Source organism: Phlebotomus argentipes, unplaced genomic scaffold (genome assembly GCF_947086385.1).
Source record: "Phlebotomus argentipes unplaced genomic scaffold, Phlebotomus argentipes genome assembly contig_2, whole genome shotgun sequence".
Lineage (NCBI taxonomy): Eukaryota > Metazoa > Arthropoda > Insecta > Diptera > Psychodidae > Phlebotomus > Phlebotomus argentipes.
In genome coordinates, this window is record NW_026776162.1 from 4,988,099 (window position 1) to 5,009,397 (window position 21,299).

Genomic DNA, 21,299 nt, shown 5'->3' on the forward strand with positions numbered 1-21,299 from the left:
GTGCTGAAAAGGCGGGAGAGCCCCACCTTTCCCCTAACTCAATTTCGCCCTGTCAGATGAGTCAACGCGCGAAGGGGAAATTCGCCGTTAGTTGTCAAGCGGAAAAATGGGAGCCAGCACGAAAACAAGTCGCTTCGCTCTTGTCTTCACTGGTGTGGCCTTCCTGTTCGTCCTGATAGCCTTTGTGTCGCCTTACTGGCTGCAGCACGATGGGCTGAACAGGGCGCCGAAGTTCCTGCACTTGGGTGAGTGCTCCGTTGGCCGGGAAAGTGTCCCAATGCGCCTCGGAGGGTGGGGTGTGGCCTCCGGACGTCAACAATGTGAAAACACGTCTTAATTTCCACAGGACTCTGGGAGGTGTGCTTCACCAAATTCCAGGACATCAATCGCTGGTACGACGTGCGCTTCAACGGATGCATGTGGGTGTTTGAGGAGGAATACTACATCATCCATGACTTCCTGCTGCCGACCTTCTTCGTGGCCACGCAGTTCTTCTTCACCATCTGCTTCACGCTCCTGCTGCTGTCGCTCTTCCTCACCATCCTCTTCCTGCTCGCCTCGAAGGACGACGATCGCTACATAATGCTTCTGCTGACCAACGGAGCGGTTCAGGTGATTGGCGCCACTTGCGGTCTCATTGCCGTCATCACGTTCGGCGCCCGAGGCGACGGACGCGACTGGATGCCAAACTGGGAGCACAACAACATGGGATGGGCGTTTGCGCTCGCCGTCCTCGGCACCATGAGCCTCTTCCCCGCTGGGATCCTCTTCCTGATCGAGGCGCGCAAGATCAAGTACAAGCGACTCAATGAGATCGGCACGCGAGAGGCCAGCGCCTACAGCATGGACGACAGGAAGCTGCGCGCAGGAGCCAGTGGCCACACGGACATCTAGAGAGGATGCTCAGGATCCTCCCTTTGCACCACATCCGTCCATACTCGAGTAACTATTGAGTCTCGTCTTGAGTAGTTTTAAGAAACACAGAAGATTCCGTCCATTTATCGTGAATCCGACGACAGGGAAGAGTCTGCTTATTGCCTCTTTCGCGAAATTTTACAATATATCTCATCAAGTATTGTTTAATAAACAATTTGTACCCTTTTAGTAAGAAAAAGAAACTTGTTTTCATGGGAATCTTTGGGCACCTGCGGACTGTCCCAGAGTGTCTCCACTGTCCCAACACTCGCCCCAGCGGAGACGCATCGGTGGCAAGGTGTGTTGGTGGATATTAATTTGGCGCGTCCGCGCGCGTGTGTGTGTGTGAGGTTCGGTGCGAGTGTCGCCACGACATCGCACACATGCCCACTCCAGCGGCGGCGGCGATGGGGAAAAAAGAGCAGCGATGAGTGTGTGAGGTGGCTGGTAAAAATACACTTCTCCAATTGTGTTGGCTATGCAACAAAATTCGGAGCTCATATCAGGGCGTGCCAAGAAGTCCAACGCACCGTAAGTTTTTCCCTTTAAAAATTCATCCAGCCACCCGTGTTTTGTGTATCAATTGATTCTGTGACTAATTGGTGACTGATTTCACGTGGAATTTGTGAGTAAATTGACTTTCGTAGTGCGCTGTACGCCCGCAAAGTGCTTCGCCCCAGTCCACAGTACGCCATTTTCCCCGTGACTCACTGTGATAAACACACACCTGTGGTGCACGAAGGCTTCGCGGGGCCCCGTCGTGGCGAATCCGCCAAGAATCCATTTTCCGCGAATAATTTTTTACCTTTTCACAAAAGTGAGGAATTGCAAATGATAGAAATCTACAATGGAAATTAGAACGAGTTTCTGCGCTCCAAAAGGCAATTAAAGGTGACAATTTGCCTTTGCCTCGCCATCAATTTCGTCGCTTCACGGGTTTTCTCTTCACCCAATTTGCCCGAAAAAGTGGAGGAAAAGTCACCCGCGATTGTGAGGAAAACTCATCAAACATTCAACTGTGATGTGTTTCTTCATGGCAAGTAGTGAAGAAAAACCAGTTGTAGAGCTTAAGAAAGTCATCAGTGACGGCGATTCTTGTGTACAAACACACGAAATACAGTGACAAAAACATTTCCACGCGATAGGGCTTAAACCATCGGTTTCAACTACCAAAATTACCAAAGAAGACATCTTAGGAAAATTCTTAAAAATAATTCAAAAATATCTCTCGATTTTGTACAAGCAAAAATTCCATCATTTCCAGGATCGCAATATCCGTCCAATATACGCCCAACAAACAATCATGATGGAAAGAGAGGGAAAAATGTGCGTGAGAATGTTTAATTCCCATGTAAATTATTCACTTGGCAGTTGGTGTTCTGCAGAATTTTTCCTCTGTTTACCACCGACTCGAATTGGCCAGAGAGAGAATTGTTGTTGTGGAGGAAGGAAAATGCCTTGGCAACGGCGAAGGCAGAGAAATTCAAAACAAACAACAAAGAAAACCACCCTCAAAGTGTGCGCCCCATCGTAAAACCCCACAATTTTCCATGCTCACAGGACACGACCTACATATACTCGCCGCCTGCTGCACCACAAAGGCGATCCTTTACCCAGAGAGCGAAACCACATGAAAAATATCCTCTGCAGAGAGTGCTTCCGAAAGAGAGTGGCAAATTTATGGTTTCTCCAGCGACGAGCCAATTAATTGTTCGTGCGCCCCGCACAAGTGTTCCCACAATTCTGGGGCCGTGCAGAAAAAAAGTACATGAATTCACTGCAATTTTGCCCCATTGCTCAATAAATCCCCCACAATATTTTTCTGCCATTCAATCTCTCTTATTATTGTTATCATTTTCATGTCGCCACTCTGTGTGAAAAAAAACTTCACGAGAGAGTCTCACAAGAGTCAGTGACAAAGAGGAATTTCGTGCAATAGCGTGACACGATTGACGAATTGTTACAAATATGTTTTTCCTCATTCATCCTTTCACACGTATTCTCATGAATTTTATTGCCATGTCTCTTCCTTTCTCTACATGAGAAATTTCTATAAATCTTCGCATGTCTGAAGAGGAATTTCCCTATAAATTACTTTCTGTTATCTCAACTGTGATTTATATCACACGAATATCCTCAAGTTTAAGAGCCTCGAATCCTCGATAGTCTTGATTGCTGTGAAATCTCACGGAAGGCAAAAAGGAGTGCTTTAAAGACAGCTCACGATATGAATGAAGAAAATTTCAATACAATAAAGAAATCGTAATTAAAGTTCTAATAACGGGAAGATTTGTAGAGAAAAGCGGGGTTATTTAGAATGCTATGATTGGAAAATATTCTATTTTCTCACTCTGCACTAAGAAGTTATGAAACAGATTAACCTAAATTAGAATAGAATAGAATGAGTTGAAAACTCGAGATTACACGCAAGAGTAAAGAAAAGGAATATTACAATTGGCAAGAATAACAAAACATGTTCTGTTTCATAAATTCAGTAGTCTATTGAGTCTATTTTTCAATAGACAATGTAAAATCTTCAAGTTATTGATTGTAATCGTACAAGAGAATATCATAAAAGCATTCAGAATCTTATCAGACAATTCAACAAATCTCAAAATACCGCAATTCCATTCAACTCGTCTTATTGCAATTCCTCACCGTTGTTTTCAACCAATTTAGAATTCTCCTTCTCTTCTATTCAACCCTTTTCTGCGCTCTTTCAAGCACTGAATGCATCGGAGAAATAATTTCACTTTCCCTCGCTTGGAAAATTCTTGGCAATGAGTGTTAGAATACTCGAATAGTTTTAACTCGGCGATTGTTATCTGTATATGTTTTGAATGTGCTGTAATTGCTGCTCTATAAATGCTTCCACTTATAATTTTGCTCTTTTGCTTGTGCGGTGCTGCGAAAATGCTAACGCCTCTAGCTCGGGTGATGTGGAATTAACGATGAATGTCTCTTGCTTATCCTAACACAGCCGCCGCAGTCCTGGAAGATCAGTCACAATGCGCAAAACTGATTATATCGATTCCGTCAACAGCTTAAATATGAAGCGACGCACGTTGGCGGGAAGTTGTGGTGTGGGTGTTTTTGTCGTTGGCCTTGTGGCGGTCGTGATCGCCTTCTCGACGCCCAGCTGGATTGTCAGTGACTACAGGATCACGGGCGCGAAGTTGGATCGCCTGGGATTGTGGGTGCACTGCTTCAGATCCCTCCCGGACGTCAATGATGACTACCAGAGGAGATTCTTCGTGGGCTGCCGCTGGGTCTACGATCCCTTTACCACGGGCTACGACGAGATCCGCGGATTCCTCCTGCCAGGTGAGCTGCTGAAGAGAGAGGCTTTTATGCGAGAATCTTTGCACTAATTTGTTTGTCTTTGCAGCCTTCATGATCATCACACAGTTCTTCTTCACACTCTGCATGATTGGCGTCCTTGTGGGACTAGTCTTGGTGCTGCTCTTCTTCTTGTGCGCCGGACCAGATCAGCGACGCTTCGTCTTGCTGATAAAGGTGAGTGTGCTCAAGACATTCTGGATGGAATAGAGCACTAAATCCTTCACTGTATTCACAGATTATCAGCTGGTTGCTTCTGGGAACTGGCATTTGTGGCTGCATCGCCGTCATCACGTTTGCCTGCTTCGGGAACAGGGACAGGTGGATGCCAGAGCATGCAAATAACTTCTTTGGTGAGTAGATTTTTGCTTCAACACAGCAGAAATCCTCAACCATTCTCTACGAAATGTATTTCGTATCTTTTCAGGATGGTCATTTGGCTTAGCTGTAGCTGGATCAGTCACAGTCCTGATTGCCGCATCCCTCTTCTTCACAGAGGCCACAATTCAGGCAAAAAAGAGGAAACAGTTGAAGGAATCTCAAGCAAGATTTGAATTGGAGCACGAGACAAAGGCGTAGAGTGTATTTTCCTCTCTTTACAATTCAAACTTTAGATACATTTCATTTTAGTAGGTGACCAATGATTTTTCCAGGGAATAGACAAAGAAGAGGAAGGAGAAAACCTCAAGAATCTCACAAAATGAACGACGAATTACCATGAGTTTAGACAGATTTGTGCCACAAGACATCAATTCACAATGTTTATGTTCTCGTTAGTGAGAATTGTGAGACAATCATCTTGCAATTGACCCACATTCTGAATGCACAATTCTTCTCAAAATTGATTTTTCCCATTCACGCGCGTATTTCATTTTCTTTCCATATTAATCACTCTATGACAAACCACAAATCAACGTGACGCTTCCAAATCTTTGACCCTATTTTGCGAGAGAGAGAAACGAATCCGTCCATTTTATCTAAAACTATTTTATAAGGGCTATTCTATTTTATACAATAGATTATATTGAGAAATATAGTTGTAAATATGTATAAGGATAAGAACAGACCACTGACATATAGCGTAAAAAAACAAATTAATTGTAACTATTCCCAAATGTTTTGGGTCTAAGAAGCTGCCTTGTGTAAGATTGTAAGACAAAGCATGAAAAATTTTATATAAAGACAATTTTGTAAGTAAATTGAGACGAATAAAGAGACCTTTGAAAATTGTATGGATAACCCTGCGAGTCGGTTAGTGTTCAAAATCAGCCGGAATGTTGGCAGCGCCGCGCTTTGGGCGTGTTTCTCTTTGGAGATGTTTTTGGATCTCTTTGGCACTTGTCATTCCGTCCATTGGGGTTTTGTGTGTTGTGTTTTGTGTTGTTCCACTTGTGTGCATTAAAAGTCCTGTTTCCACGTCTCTGCGCCCCTCAAAATGAGCAGCACTTCGGAGAAGAATGAATATCCCAGGGCATCGAGTAAGTTTCCCGTTCAGCATCGCAAGACTTCTGCAAGAAATCAGCACGGAAGATGTGTGCTTGAGTTTCTCAGATGTCACGCCCATTTCTGATGGCTAATTGTTGTCATCAATCTGAGACTCATCTCTTCTGCCCACTTTCAGACACCCTCGTCCTGGGCGCTCTGCTGTCGTACGTGGCGAGCGTCTTCCTCATGATGTCCTTCTGCTCGCCATACTGGATTGAGTCCTACGAGGAGTCCTTCAGCAACTTCAAGAACATGGGCCTCTGGGAGTACTGCTTCAAAGACTTCAGCTATCCGTACTACCAGTTCCCGCGCCTCTTCGACGGCTGCCACCACATCTTCAGCCACGAGTACTACGTCATCCGCGAGTGGCTGCTGCCCGGCTGGCTCATGGTTGTGCAATTCTTCGTCACCATTGCCTTCCTGCTCACATTCGGCGCCCTCGCCATCATGGCTCTGGAGCTCGTGCGCTGGCCCCTGAAGTTCGTCCTGCGCTACGAGTGGCTCCTCACTCGTATCTCCTTCATCTGCATCGGCATCTCGTCCGTGAGCCTCTTCCTGGCCGCGGCCGTGTTCGGCGGCAACGCCTACCGCCGCGACTGGCTCATGTATCCCAAGTTCAACGTCCTCTCCTGGTCGTACGCCTTCGCCGTGGTGGCCTTCATGATCCTCGGCGTGGCCGCGCTGGTCCTCTTCGGCGAATCCCGACGATCCTACGAATTGCGACGCGAGGCGAAGAATTTGGTGATGCAGATGCAAATGCAGGATCCCAGTTTCCATCCTCATCACCATCACAGCCACAGCAGAAGTCTTCAGGGATATATTTAGAAGCCACACACACACAAATTCTCATTATCTCTCTTCATCCCAAATTCCCCAAAAAGAGTCTCAACACAAACCCGGAGGTGAGTTTATTGAGTTGCACAATTTTCAGCGGAAATTGAGCATTTTCACAGGAAAGTTTTGAAGAGCATTTAAATTAATTCAAAATAATCCAATTCCTGGTCTCAAGCCAACTGCAATTATTTAAGTTTATACGAAATTTAACATAAAAATCGATTGCATAAGTCAGGAAATTCAAACCACTTTGCGTGCCTTTTTTGTACACAAGGAACGATGAATAGGAAATAATCTCATAGAGAAGCTTAAAAAAAACATATAATTATACATCTCGTGACACTTTGTGAGCTGAAAGTTCTAATGAATCTCAACACTTGCAGTGTTACTAATGTCTTGTACGAATCTCTTAAAGCCCCTAAAACCATTTGTGGCTGAAACTAAAAGTTTTTTGCCTATAGTTCGACTTGTCTTCATGAAAAGCCACTAAAGACTCTTGCGTATCTTCAGACATTTCCGTCCAGAAATTCACAAAATGTGTGAATCTTCAATTGTGGAGAATATAATCGTTTTTATACGACAATTGTATTTAGTTTTAGATTTTCGAGTGTAACACAATTTTGTATGGTTACAAAAAACGAGTTAATAAATGGTATAATATCTACACTTACCGGGCTTCTTATGCTTTTGACACAACTTCAGCAACATCACCATGGTTTCGTGGGTGAGATTTGCATCAATTACTATAATTGGACTGTCCACAATGTTCTGCTCATTCCTCTTAATCTGCCGGACGATGGGAGAGAGAGAAGGAAGTGTAATTGTAAGATTTCTTCCACAACTGGAGCGGAAAGCAAATGAGTGATGGTGGCAAAAAAAGCTTGATTGAATGAATATTAAATTTCCATTTTGTGTCCTTTCGTTTGTCTGGCTGCTCATGGACATTTTAATTGATATTTCCACCCCAAAAATCCTTCCACTCTCGAATCGCTCTCTCTCTCTCTCACTCAACTGGATTTAGTGCAAATAAAACGAGATCCTGAAGGCGAGGATAATCCCAAGCGGACACTATGCAGAATTTGATTTGGCCATGGAAACTCATTCCCTGAAAATTCAATTTCCAACAGAATTTTTTAAACGGACTCTTTCCCATGGAGATTTTAGCAATCAATTTCCGTCCAATGCAATCAGCATTGGGAGTTCAGTGGCAGCTAAGAAATTCTTTGTGCAAAAGCTCTTCTGTTTTAGAAGAGTTCCTCTGTGGCATCAGCAACAATGGAATTTCTCCACTACGCTTGATTTGATATTCATTCGGATTATTAGGAGCTTGGATTCGTTATCCTCCGCCATTTATGCTCACTTTTTTTTCTCACTTCAACACCAGAGCTTTTTGTGGAAAATGAGATTGTATAATTGCTGCTCATCGTTTTTCCCCACTTTTCCACTCAGCAATGTAATTACGGTTTGATGATAATTGACTTTATAGTGAAATGTGGCAAAAAAATTCATCAATTTCCTAAACATAATTCCCAGAAACTCTAATTTCAGGTGCTCAAATCAATGTTCTCTTAATAGCATAGACAATTTATCTTTCGCCATGACTATTCTTTTTGCGTTTTAAAGAGCGAGAGTGAGTACCAATAAGCCAAAATGCTTGGTGTTAAGTAGAGTAAATTTGCTTATACAAAGGAGAGAGAGGCATCAAATGAAATGACTGCTTCAGCGAGCATTGCCTATAAAAGTGAACCCCTTTTGTCTGCACCTCGACAGGGGATGTTCCCTCTGTCGAAAGTGTATCACTCACCAAATCCGGCGTGATGGAGGAGTGAATTTGCATATCGCCCACCACGATTTTGCAATCGCCAGCCGAATCCAGGACAACGGCACAAGTGGCCGTGGGATGAGCGCGATCGGCAATTAGAGCGTCTGTTGTGCATATTTTCGGCATAAGACTGCGGATAAATGCACCATTTTGATCCGCGCCCACGGCCGAAATGAAGCGCGCTGTCCCATGGAGCTTACTGATGGCCTCCGCCAAGTTTCGCCCAACGCCACCAGCTGATATTTTCGTCTCCGCTCTGTATGTGGCACCATTCATCTGCAATTCAGATGGATCAAGGATACTTAGCTTTTCCAATCTTATCGCCTCTCATGCATGCACAATGAATCTGCCAGAAAAAATATGGAACATTACAAATCTTTTGCTGGACTTGTGTGGTTGAGCTGATGCCAAAACACCCAATGTGAGGGGCGCTGTGAAGCCTTGAGCAATATAAAGGGAAATCCCCGGCAGTGGGGATGAATTACACAGTATGTGTGTGTGTGTGTGTCATATATAATTAAATTTGGACTAATTCCACTTTATAGTGTAGCAAATGAAGCCCTCAGTAACACCTCGATTCCCCACAATCTGCCTTTGAAGTGGCCCACATCTTGGGCTGTGCGAGGCGGCTTTCATGCCAAACACACGAATAAAATTTCTACATTTACAAACAGCCAGGGAAAACATTATGCCCCATCCAGATGTACACAGAGAGGCAATGTGGAATTGACGGTAAATACTGTGCTACCTGAAAATTTATTATTAGACACATAGCAACTTGACTGGGCATCGTGGAAAGTACTGTGAAACAAATAGTATACCTTTGCAAACGTGAGGTAATGCCAAGTGCACATTTTACTGTGAGAGCAAAAGTGCCCTCAGACGGAATTCGGGACACTCTCCAGCATAAATTTGCGCGTACACACACACAAAACAGACAAAAACACAATTTCTGCCCTGAAGGAAAACTACCGGCGAATGTGTTAAAATATCCACACAGAGAAAAATGATGGAGGTGTACAACAACAAAAAGGGAGAAGGAAAGAAGAGAAAAGGTCCTGCTGTGTCTCTCGACATAATCGTAATTTCTCTTGGGTTGCTTGTGCGGAAAACTTTTAAGTGTTCTGCACGCATAAAGTACGACTGTAGGAAAGAATGGCTAAAGCAAAAAAAAAGTATACGTTAAACCTTGAGAGCCTTTGCAACATGCTCGATTGCTTGCAAACAAAAAAGAGCTTTGATGCTGACGAAAGAATATCTCTCTAAATCCATCGGAAAACTTTTGGTTTTCTCTCTTCTGACAGTGAATTCTATTTTTAACTCCTCAAATCCACCCTTGGTAACAAATTTAAGATTTGTCCATAAAACTATGAAATGTGTCAGGTTTGAATTGTTCGTCACAAAATTGAACATTTCATCCTCGCAGCAATTCAATTTGGAGCAATAAAAGTTTTTCCAATGCTTTTCTCATTTCTGGACTTTCCATTTCATATATTTTGTGAGGAAATTGAATCATAGTGAAAATCGATAAATAGTCACAATTTCATCAAGTTTGAACTCACTAAACCAGTAAGGATTTAGGAGCAATTTTATCATTCAAAAACAACTTCTTCGAAAGCACAAGAACGAGATTGAAGAGCAAAAAGAGTGAATAAAAAAACACAAAGATTGTTTTTGAAGTTTCAGCAATTATTCTGAAAGTTGAATACAAGGAGAAAACTTTATTATTCTCTCTCTCTCTAGTGTTATATAGTGAGAAGAATTATATATAATACTCGAATACCAATTTCGCATTGTTGTTTCATCCACACTCTTTCATGCCATTGTACACTTCGCAGTTATGATTTTTTTGCCTTCTTATTTATGCTCGAGCAAGGCAAATTTATTATGTATTACTAGTTGAGGACTTCCATTGTGTCGTATATATACATGTATCTATTTTAGTTGTGAAGTTTCGCCAGCAAACTTCGGCAACTCTTGTATTTAGTGAAACTAGCGAAAAGGCGTAAAGCATGTAATCGTTGGCTAACAACTTGCAAGCTTCTTCAGCTCTGCTCTTGGCTATTTATTTTTCAATATTTTTCGCAAACTTTTAAAACCTCTTCAAGGTTTTTTTTTCACAGTTCACAATGTGACACAGGAACTTTGTATTCTAGCTATTATAGTGGGGAAAAAAAGTCACAAGCTTTGTGTGCTTTTCGCTATTCTCACTCGTGTTTTCGTCTCTCTCTCATCGAAATATCATGCATCTTTTGGCGTGCGTAGAAGAGCAAAAAAGGAAGACAAACAGTTGAGACAACTGCTTATAATGTATACACTATGTGAGCTTTTGTAAATAGAGTTGGAGCTTTCGCAAATAACTAGAGCCGCGGTTAAAGCTCAACACATACTCCTTATGTCGTGGCTTGACACATCCTCCTGCAGATTAAAGGGGTTGAGGCTGATGCTCTTTCGCACGCAAAGCGCCCATAGAGGGTAAATTAAATTGTGTCTGCGTACTTTATTAAATACACATGCGAGACCCTCTTCTGTCCCATCTGCAATTGAGGACAGAATATCGCCTAGTGATTGTGCGAATCACTGTGGAGGTGATGAACTCACTCTGGGAGTCGCACTGAACCTTTTTCCTCCTTTCCCAATAGCAGAATATGTAGGTGCCTTCAATTATTCCATACATTTTGCATAAACAAACTTTGCTCGACAAGAAGCAAAGTTTACCGTCTAATTAAATCTGAGGATGAGAGATAAGATGTGAAAATCCAGCGTGGCAAATATAGTGGAAATAAATCGTTTGCTGCTCTCTCGCTCTCGAGTAGAATTCCTCTGAGAATCCAGAACAGAAGTATAACTAATTTATTCCCTCTGAAATTGAGTGCTACAAAAAGTCTTATCACTTCATCTCTCATTGTACCGCCCACGCCGCGCCACATTTCAAGCACCATCTGCCATGTGTGTGATTCAGTGAAGAAGGTGGAAAGGTTGCAGATTGGGATGATGGTGAAAAACGTGGCATCGAGAAAGGGTAGCGCAGCCATGGAGAAACTCTCAAAAGTCGAGATATTGATTAAGTATCCCTCAAGAGAGTATCATAAGGCACTGCCACGAGGGGTTGCAGAGTGTGCGAAGCAAATCCACCCAAAACTCTCTTCTCTCTCACTCTCCCGCTCGCTCTCTGTTCCGTGTGAACAATTGAGGATGATTTTATTAGTTGGGGTTGAGAAGGTGGCGAGCAAAAAAAATAACTGGAGCTCATATGTCAAGATTGAAATCACGCAAACAAAATAAATTGAAATGAAAGAAAAATCGCAGGAGAGTAACAATGCGAAGGGATTGTGTTCCATGTGATTTCCGGATGAGTGACATTTGCTGGAATTTCGATATTCTCACTCAGAAGCATTTTCACACACCAACCTCTGGAGCTGAACATTTTTTTTCTGTCTGGCAGCAGAAGAACTTGAAAATAAAGTCAGTGAATATTTCAACTTTGGAGGGAAATATTGAAATTCTTCATTTGCCATCAATAATGCGGAGACAGAATAATTTCATAGGAAAGTTGTAAGTTAGAATAATGAAGAATTTCACGTGAAATCTACATGAAGATGAGAAATTATAATATCAAGAAGAATGCATAATTGATGAGATAACGTTAGCGCATTTTCACAAATGCTGAAGATTTGCTATTCATTGAAAAGTATAGTGCAGAATTAAAATTCTAATTAGCATGAAATTTATTTCTTGCAGAAAATAACCTGAAAAATGAGTTTCTATGAGATGTATTGGATGTTCTAATTTTGTGAGCTCTCATTGAGAAAAAAAATTTGTTTCAAAACAGCCAAGAAAAGTATCCAATTCCATACTTTAGGAAGCATCCTTCCAAGAAATTTTTTTTCACAATACAATATTTAGGTTTTTCTTGCCCTCTAGCAAGAAAATAATAATTGCGCTGTTTCCAAGTACCTTCCTCATCAAGCCAAATTTATCACACTTTTAGCCTTTAAGGACATGTCAGAAAAACAGAGAAAGTTCACATACTAAGTTTACCACGGAAGAATATAACTTTGCTCTTTGATTTAATTCACTACTATTATTCCAAACTGATGGGATTTTTGTGAAAAATAAGTGGTTGTGTTTACCATTAAAGTGCTCAAAAGTTATGACTTGTACATCACAGCGATAGTCAATCGTAAACTTTTGACATCGTGTTTTCTCCCAATGAAAATATGTCTTAAAGTTTATATCATCCATGTAAACAACATATTCAGCTTCATATTAAAAAGCAAAATCATGCTTCTCCTCTTGCAAATGCATTCTTTCGCTCGTCGCAGTGTTATAAATTTCGTGAAAATTTCCAACTCTACATCCCAACATGCCCTCTATCAGCTGGGGCCCATGCTTTTTTCCGCCCCGCTTGAGCCCCTGTATTGTCGCGGGCGAAAGGGGGCGAGATAGTATCAGTTTCTGGTGTGACAAGATATGCGTGTTCTGGGTGGTTACGGGCACGATTGCAAAATGAAATATGATTGTTCTCGAGTTCTCTCGTCTTGTGCGTCGTTGTCTTGTGTGGAGCAAAAGTGGCGCCAAACACTTTTCACCCTCCACACATTTTTTCCTCCCGTTTGATTCTCCATTGCCATTCATCGTGGCATTGTTGGTGCTTTTTTCTTCCCTCCATCGTCGATATGCCTTTCCTGCCGAGGCCTCGTGACTTGTGGGCGAGACAAAAACACCATGAAATTTGCTCACTCGAAGCGGGGGTGTGTCCGTATTCGTCGCTCATGAGGCCAAAAGCGAAAAGGAGAGCTTTTCCACCCAGTGGAAGGTTTCTCATCATTAATATCGAAGTAAATATCATTCAAGTGGGCACTAACTAAAATAAAAGACACATAACTGAACACCATTTATCTCGATGAGCCCCATCTCGTGCCCCGCACAGTCTCCATAGGATGACGGCCGGATGGAAAAAGTGTGAATACATTTTCGCTGGGTATTAACTTGTTGTAATAATAATTATGCGGGGTCGTGTGACGTCAGAGGGATGGGATAGATCTCTATGGAAACGAAGCCCCTCACATCCATCTATTCACATTTCTCTGGCATTATGTTGCCAATGTTTGAAGCACGAGGCAAGGAAAGCCACACAGTCTATCCACCCGTCGTTGTCAGATTACTCATGAGCAGAACCCTATTGATGATGTTGTCGCATGCGACTGAGACAAGAGGGAAAAGTGCTCTGCTAATAGAGAAATGTCCACATCCAAGAGAGCTTTTAGTGATTTTTTTCCCTCCTACTAAATCTCTGTGGTTTTCACTTGTGTTGCAACATGAAAAGTGCGGTGAAAGGTAGCAGAGAGTTGAGCGAGATAGAGAGAACATGTCTGTGACTAACATAGCGAAGAATGTCACAAGGAAACTCACCTTTTCCCATGAATTACACATTTTCCGTTATATGTATTGTTCCATAGAAATTTCATCGTAGAGAATGATGGCAAATAAGACACGATATCCATCGGCACGAACATTCTCTAGTGGGACAGGTTAGGGATAATGTACTGCTGAATAAATATAATTTAAGCCCAATGTAGTCAATGCTGAGGCGCTGCCAGAATAGTCCGATGAACGTGACATGAGAATATTGCGGTGTGCATGAGGGGAAGGTATGTCACGATAAGCGCACAGCACTTGTGACATCAGTGATTCACAGACTGAAAACTTTACCCTATCAATTTTATGATTTATGCCTTTTTACCGCAACTGCACAACTTTCACGTGGATGTGCATATTTATGAGAGTACAACAAATGTGAAAAAATTCAACAACTATCATGATGTTTTATAAAACTCGTTAAGATTGCAAAACTTTCTTCCGCAGAAAAAAGCATGCTAAACAACATAACAAGGATGATGTTTACCATTTTCCCAAGCATCCTCTTCTCAACTCTATCACAGCAGCTGTTGTGTTCCGTAAGCAAGGACACCCGCAACATTCACACATAACAAGAAATTCACGTCCACGGATTTTTATCATTTGGTCTTTTCACCCACAAGTCCTCTAGGGTACAATTTGTGGTGGAAACACTGATAATTCCCTTGGGCCACATGAGTGAAAATTCATTGGAAAAGCGTGAGTAAAAAGGAAAATGCTAATCATTGCTATACAGACCATGTCATTCATGCTCTGAATACACAAATCTATGTAGCAATAAAAGTGTTTTTCATTCACTTCCACTCCCTCTTTTAATCTACTCACAAATGACAACCCGGCGTCCCCACTGTACGTCCACAAAAAATGCCACAAATACTACACAAATCAATGCAATACATAGCATTTCATTTCTGACTTACTTCATCGTGCTCAGCGTAACATGTCTTGCGTAAATAAACCCCCTTCCCTCGCATTCGTGTATTCAGCGAAAAAAAATTCACAATTGAGATCAAAGAAATGGCATGCTAAAAATTCATTCTCCATCAAGTCTGCACCCCCACGTATAAAAGAAAATTCCATTATTTTTATTGACCTATAAAGGCAAAAGAAGGAATTTTTCATATAAAAACGAACATACCCATTTAAATAACTGTCTTTTACATTTAATGCCGAGCCCATGAAATGGAAAAACACGTTATTTATTGTCGTTTTAGGCATTCAATGATACCAAAATAATCCATATTTCCAAACTAAATAGGATTACTGGCGGACAGGCAAAAGAGGAAGTGATATTCCTCTCCCTTCCCCATTTCTTCGGATCATTCAGACCAGCCAAGCTCACAATTCTAATCAACTTGAGTTGAACGCTCAACTGTGTCAACCCAATGACACGAATTTATGGGTGATGAAACTGAAACTTTCTTTCCACTTCTCTCCCCGCAATAAGATCATATTTCTGCCTTGCTTTCTGTCCACACAATTCACTTCGCTGCAAACTTTTCAGATGGGATTTTACTTTGTAAACAAATTACAACTCTAGAGGTCAGACAAAATGAGATGAATTATGCATAAATTGAGTGACCAGATATTAATAAACTTTTAATTAAATTGTGTATTCCAATGTAAAATAAACGTTTGTAAATTGTGGTGACACATCTTCAGAAAGAAGTATGATTAAATAGAAAGAAAGTGCTTCACTCGATATAATCACATCGCAGCACTCGTGGAAAAAAGATGGTTTGCTTCTCTAAAATGTAATTTTATTCGCATCTTGTCCTCGTCATCGTCACCGAGCACGATGGCGAGTTTAAAACTTTAAACTCCTCGTCTGAATCTCCAATTTCACCGAGTCAGAGTTTAACGTTGGGGAGAAGATTGTGCTGCAAATTGGAGATTAGAACGAACTCTCAATTAGCCAGTAGAGTTGCCGGGTAGTTTAGCAATTACTCTCGCGCGCGAAATCCGGCAATGACTTTTCGGTCGTGGTGCAAAAAGAGGGAAAAAGAAATTCGCACGGGCAGCAATTAAAAATAATTAATATTGATTAGGAGTCAATACAGGGAACAGAGAGTGATGTGCTTGGGTGAAAAAGTTTCACGACGACCACTGTAATTTATCAAAATTAAGATGAGAAGCGCGCCTTGTTATGGCGATTATGAAGTGTCATCTCTGTACACTAACGACGGCATCAACGGTGAGGTGTTTTTCTTTTTGCTCTCCTTCTCATTTTAAGTGAGAAAGCGCCAGGCCATATGCCGGAAAATGTCGCCTCTGCAGAGAATATTTAATTTATAGTGAGACTACTGATGGTGCTTGCACACAACTCATCGCCGTCATCGATCAACACGAGTTCCATTAGCCTAGGACACGAAACCCCTTTACAAGACGTATACGGCCTGGCACAAGGAAGCGGGCAGGGGTGGGACAGTAGAAAAAGTGAAATGCACGTTTCGTCCCCGCCAGAGTGAGTTGTGTAAGAAAAAGCTCCTCTGTGGGCCTTCTTCGCACACTCTTTCTCTCTCTCTGTCAGTCACGCTCTCCCATCACATATAGTCGTCCTTCTCGCGTTTATCCTTTATCGCGCCACAACCAGCACTGTCAGGTGAGTTATTTTTCCAAGATTTCAGCATTAATTAGACCATCGTGAGATCCATTAGGATAATTAATGCCAGCACCAATAGCGCGCATCATCAATACAAAATGTCTCAATGTAATTAAATACCACTTGACTCTTCTCGTGGCGCTTTTCAACCCTCCCCGGCACACTATACTCGTCCTTCTCCTTTTCCTGCCACCAATACAGTCCACGGATTCCACTTTCCCAGACTCTGTCTCCCTTCCTCACAGGCATCGGGGAATTTACAGAGCATTTCACACCGGTTACAGTCAGTTGGATTTTAGAAGCGGCACAGAATGGATCTGTGAATCGTGCTTTTGCCAAAATATTTCAAATACCCAACAACATAGAGTGTATTTCACAAGGCGTGAAATCACCCAACATTCGCGGTTTTCCCCATAATTTGTCAGCCGAGAAGAGTTGGAACTTTAGACGAAACATTAGGTGTTTTCCAGAGTGAAAGAGTGTTTACTTGTGCAGAACCATATATTTAATATCTCCTGCCGTATGGTGATGATGTGTAGGGAAATTGTAGAGAGAAATTGAGGAAAAGGTGAATAAGTTGGCGCCCGAGGTGCGGCACTCATATACAAATTCACATTTCATAAATATTCATACAGAAAGCACAGAAGGGAGAAAGTGAAAAATTCCGAGTGCAGAAAAGACATATATTTTTTAGTCCTCTCTGTCCTTTTCCAAGGAGAAGAGAAAAAAAAATTAAGCAAGAAGGGAAAAGTACTTCTCGAAGCATGAATGTTTTTTTCTCACACTATATAACTTCATATATTAAATTGTGCGACTTTACACCGAAACGACAAAGATATACTTCTCCCTTTGCTCCCATTTTTTCTTCATATATATTTTCACAATTCAGAGAAGCCCGAGAGACCAAATTACACCCAATTTCATTATTGTTACAAGAGAGATATTTAATTTTAAAACAGCGTAAACACAGACGTCTAAAATGCCAATAAACACACATTTGAAACTATACCTTCGCTGTGGGCCAAAGTGATCTGTTGCGTAGCAATTAAGAGCATATGCGATCACCGTGTGCTAATTACAAGGCACACACTCACTCAGGATCAATTTTCTGTGCCAATTTACTTCGGTTCTGGTTACCAGACAGATGTTAAAATTTAATTAATTAATCAATACACCCTTTTAGCATTGGAGTCCACCTGCCATTTAGGGTTTGTTTCACGCGCCATTCCAGAAAATATTCTCTTTCTTTCGCAATTTCACACTGGATTTTCCACACAAACAACACACGAGAAAATCCCGATGAATCATCCGTACGGTGGAAATTTTTCCATTCGCCCTTCTCAAGTGGAGATTAAGTGAGATGGAAAATAAGGCGTTCTTTGCGGAACACATATTTTACTATCACTGCATTCAAATTGAATATCTTTGCCGTTTGTGCCAGTGGAGAGCATTAGAGAGTGAGAGAGAATTTTGCAAATGCCAGATATTGCCAAGCATGATGACACTTGAAAATAAACGACTGTGTAACGCTGTGTAATAAGAGAAAATCGAGTTAGATTGATAGAGGAGACACAGGCAGTCTCGAACACTGATCTGAAGATTCAATTAAGTCACTTTACCGAAAAGACCATCTCTTTGCCTCTTCAGGATTCCGTAGAAATTATTAAGTGATGAAAGAGGAACATTGAATTTACAGACTGTTTATTTACAGCCAATATATAGTTCAAAACTATTTTCAACTGTCGAGTTTTTCCTTCAGTCGTATGTCCAAATATACCCCATCTTCTCCATCACATAAGTCTCATAAATCTCAGAGTATATAAAATTTTTCTGCACTTTCAAGCAAAGTTAAGAGTCCTACAAAAAAAAGACCCCATTCGCATGTTGTCATGAAGAAGTGCAATAAAACGAATCCAGTATCGTGCATACTTCTATGTAAATATTAATAAATTTCCTCTTTCACATATCCTCAAGTCACTGTGTTATACTACTTTAAATTCCATGTCCGGATTCTTGTGGTGAAGTGCGGAAGTATCACATAAATTTCAGCTCATATTAGAAATCGCAGAGAGCATTCTATGATTAATTAAATGACAACATTATTCAATGAATATAATTAAATTCAATTCAATTGCCAATCAACAATTTCGATTTATATCCAAGTATTTCCTCAACTGCATAAAAAATACTCTGCGTTTCAATTTCACTCACTAAATTTTCAGCAATACCACTTTTTTTTAATTCTGCTCTAATAAAACAGTTTATTTCCCGTAAGAATATAGTTAATTTGCAATACTTTTGTTTTGCATCCATTTGAGATAAATTATGAATACCACAAAAATCCATGTCTGTATATCCGTTTTAGGAATTTCATATGTTCATCTCAATATAAAAGCTGGAGCATGCATACACTATATTCAATATTGATCTAAATCGATTCATTCAATTTCCCCCGCACATATGGCAATGATATGAAAAATTTCATTTCAAATTTCCTACAATATGAATGACAAACACAAATTCCTATCGTCAGAGATGAGAAGAAAATCCTGGAAAAATGCTTGACAACATAGCGAGCGGGGCTGAAGTGCATTTATTTCTTGTTCCGAGAAAAAGGGAAAAAAAACCCTCTCGCTTTATCCTGTGTCAGAACTATATTGAAGTCACTATTCATAATATCCATATTCACAGATTAACCGTAAAAATGGTGCTTTCGAAGTTCTTACTTCTGAGCCAGAGGAAATGAATGAAAATTGTACTCCAAAACATTTTCAAGAATTCAAATTAGAAAATATATGTGAGGAAGTTGAGGGCGAAAAAAGGCGGAACACATTCATTTCATAGGCATGCAAATTTTGGGTGCTTCACGAAATGAAATTTTTGAATCTCTGGATCCGACAAGTCTTATCCAATTGCGATATCAAATTGAACATTTTCCTCGTTTCCACTTGACTTCGCGTGTAAAAATCAATCTACTCAAATATGTGTACATCCATGATTTCCTCCTCTTCGCCCACCTCCATCCGCCGGCTATCTTACATAAGAGTGCCGCTGTCGAGGAAAGTCTGCCTCAATCGCCAATTCCGGAAGTTGGCCAGACACACACACACACACACACACACACACACAGTCATCACTGCCATTTTGCCCTCCCATGTTGAGCTGACAATCCCAAATCTATGTCAAATATGAGAAAATTTCATGTTTTCGCTTGAGACATCAATTTTTTGCCATATCGATTTATTTCCATGTCAGACATTGTTTGCTACTTTAGCGACAACTTCCTCGTCCCCGGGATCCACTTGTCCAAGATATTTATTCAGTAATTTGATTTATCGCTTCACAATCGTTTCCTCCGCACTGAACACTGTGCAAGGACACCAAGTCGAAACAAAGAAGCCAAGAAGGACACAATCTATCATATCTGATGGAAGACTTTTTTTCTGCGCCTCCTCAGCCGGAGGAAAAGGAGTGCCAAACTTCCTTCAATGTCTCATTATTATTGAAATCGCACTGCCTAAATTGTCTGTGTGTCTGTGCACAGTTGCGAAGGCTAATATTAGCAAAGACTTAATTTTTCTGTATATCTTTAAAAATCAGAAAGTCAAGCCCTTTTTGCGTTAATTCTGACTTTGATGTGTGACAAGTGTTGAGCTTAAAGCCCAAATCACCAGTCAAAATCACCATATGGATATAATTAAGTGACTTTCCCTCACCTTAACAAACACAATAACCAACGATTATAGTAAAATTCTCGCCCTCGGAGTTGTTCGCTTTCTGGTAGTTAAGCACTTAAATCCTGTGTACCATTATAATTCACCTTATTTATCAAGCAATCATGACTCGTTACATGTATTGATTTATTATTTATTCTTTCTTTCTCCACCGCGCATATATAGTGTTCCTTGCCATAAAGTAAAATCTACACGAAATCATCTAATCAGACTATTAAACGGTGTATTAATTAATATCAACTCTCTCTCTCTCTCTCCCTCTCTCTCTCTCTCTCTTTCAATGATTAATAATTTAATTAGTGTTGTGTAAGTGAATTTCATCGTGTTTGCTTTCATTGGGCGAAAGTTCAAGTGAGATAATACGAAGATAAATACTCCCCATAGGTTATATATGACAAAATTGATTATTGCCGTTGTTACACACACAATTGTGGCGTATATAATTAACAATTATATCGAGAAGTGATTTCACTGACAGTCAATAATAGTGGAAAACTGTAAAGGAGAGAGAAAGAAAAAAAAACCACCATCTAATAACAAATTTATTGGGGTGGCAGAGAAAATCAAGGGTGAATAAAAGTAATCAACAGCAGAGAGAAAAACTCCCCACAAATTGGACAGCTGATAGCGAAAATAAATTTGCACATAACTCAAGACCCAAAGTGTAAGTATAGAATATAAATTTGAATCTAAAATTGAAATCAGTGGTGGAAAAAGTTTTTTAATTCATCTCATGCAATATGGACACATTTTATACATTCTCCATGAATAATTTTATGTTGATTTTTGTCATATATATGTCGACATAAAAAATATGTTTGAAAAAAATGAACAGAGCAGCCGTGAATTTAATTAGCGGTTGCCGCTTAAAAATATTTCACGTTCTATCTCACATCAATTTTGTATTATCTGGTGTTGTATCTCTCTCTTTTTTTCCCAACCGCTCACCTTTCTCCCTTATATACCAATTATATTCGTCAAGGTGAATTTTCAGCAAAAATAGCACAGTTACAAAATGATAGGAAATTGACGGAGAAATTTGCTTCGAATGTAGATTTCACTTATTTCCTCCTCTTTCTGTCCGCCCAAACATTGATTTTCGAAGAGATGGATAATTCCCTTTTTCCATCCATACGAAACACACGTC

At 40.7% G+C, this 21,299-nt stretch overlaps 5 protein-coding genes across 16 annotated transcripts in view; 4 read left to right on the top strand and 1 right to left on the bottom strand.

The window, feature by feature from the left end:
• LOC132265075 (uncharacterized) overlaps positions 1-21,299 on the bottom strand; it is a 61,787-nt gene that overhangs the window by 646 nt on the left and 39,842 nt on the right. The window contains exons 5-6 of the mRNA XM_059765533.1: positions 8,378-8,671; positions 7,245-7,359 (exon numbers count right to left, since the gene is read on the bottom strand). Coding sequence (XP_059621516.1) covers positions 7,245-7,359; positions 8,378-8,671 — 409 coding nt within the window. The remainder of the gene's footprint in view (positions 1-7,244; positions 7,360-8,377; positions 8,672-21,299) is intronic.
• On the top strand, positions 95-1,105 carry LOC132265081 (uncharacterized). Its single transcript, XM_059765550.1, has 2 exons — positions 95-245; positions 347-1,105. The coding sequence occupies exons 1-2, from the start codon at positions 107-109 to the stop codon at positions 892-894; spliced, it is 687 nt and encodes a 228-aa protein (XP_059621533.1). The 5' UTR covers positions 95-106; the 3' UTR covers positions 895-1,105.
• On the top strand, positions 1,368-5,453 carry LOC132265078 (uncharacterized). 3 transcript variants are annotated; one of them, XM_059765546.1, is made up of 5 exons: positions 1,368-1,446; positions 3,959-4,239; positions 4,304-4,431; positions 4,493-4,607; positions 4,682-5,453. In XM_059765546.1, the coding sequence occupies exons 1-5, from the start codon at positions 1,394-1,396 to the stop codon at positions 4,831-4,833; spliced, it is 729 nt and encodes a 242-aa protein (XP_059621529.1). In that variant the 5' UTR covers positions 1,368-1,393; the 3' UTR covers positions 4,834-5,453. The 3 variants fall into 3 exon arrangements, with proteins under 3 accessions (XP_059621529.1, XP_059621528.1, XP_059621530.1); XM_059765545.1 differs by having other exon boundaries at positions 1,394-1,446; positions 3,896-4,239; XM_059765547.1 differs by having other exon boundaries at positions 1,400-1,540; positions 3,896-4,239.
• LOC132265079 (uncharacterized) lies at positions 5,590-6,632 on the top strand. The gene is made up of 2 exons (XM_059765548.1): positions 5,590-5,732; positions 5,876-6,632. The coding sequence occupies exons 1-2, from the start codon at positions 5,690-5,692 to the stop codon at positions 6,562-6,564; spliced, it is 732 nt and encodes a 243-aa protein (XP_059621531.1). The 5' UTR covers positions 5,590-5,689; the 3' UTR covers positions 6,565-6,632.
• The window catches only part of LOC132265076 (uncharacterized), a 40,092-nt gene continuing 35,536 nt past the window's right edge, over positions 16,744-21,299 (top strand). For 2 of the 10 annotated variants that reach the window (XM_059765534.1, XM_059765544.1), the window contains exons 1-2: positions 16,744-16,986; positions 20,453-20,816. The gene's annotated coding sequence lies outside the window, so the exon portion shown is untranslated. Of the gene's footprint in view, positions 17,008-20,452; positions 20,817-21,299 lie in introns of all 10 variants that reach the window. The other 8 variants (XM_059765536.1, XM_059765538.1, XM_059765539.1 and 5 more) reach the window with 8 other exon arrangements.

Excerpts from the sequence above, each read along its gene's own strand:
- LOC132265078 (XM_059765545.1), top strand. The coding sequence starts at position 1,394 with ATGCAACAAAATTCGGAGCTCATATCAGGGCGTGCCAAGAAGTCCAAC. Across the intron at positions 1,447-3,895 it reads GCCAAGAAGTCCAACGCACC|CCGCCGCAGTCCTGGAAGAT; the intron begins GTAAGTTTTTCC and ends ATCCTAACACAG. Across the intron at positions 4,240-4,303 it reads CCGCGGATTCCTCCTGCCAG|CCTTCATGATCATCACACAG; the intron begins GTGAGCTGCTGA and ends TTGTCTTTGCAG.
- LOC132265079 (XM_059765548.1), top strand. The coding sequence starts at position 5,690 with ATGAGCAGCACTTCGGAGAAGAATGAATATCCCAGGGCATCGA. Across the intron at positions 5,733-5,875 it reads TGAATATCCCAGGGCATCGA|ACACCCTCGTCCTGGGCGCT; the intron begins GTAAGTTTCCCG and ends GCCCACTTTCAG.
- LOC132265081 (XM_059765550.1), top strand. The coding sequence starts at position 107 with ATGGGAGCCAGCACGAAAACAAGTCGCTTCGCTCTTGTCTTCACTGGT. Across the intron at positions 246-346 it reads GCCGAAGTTCCTGCACTTGG|GACTCTGGGAGGTGTGCTTC; the intron begins GTGAGTGCTCCG and ends TAATTTCCACAG.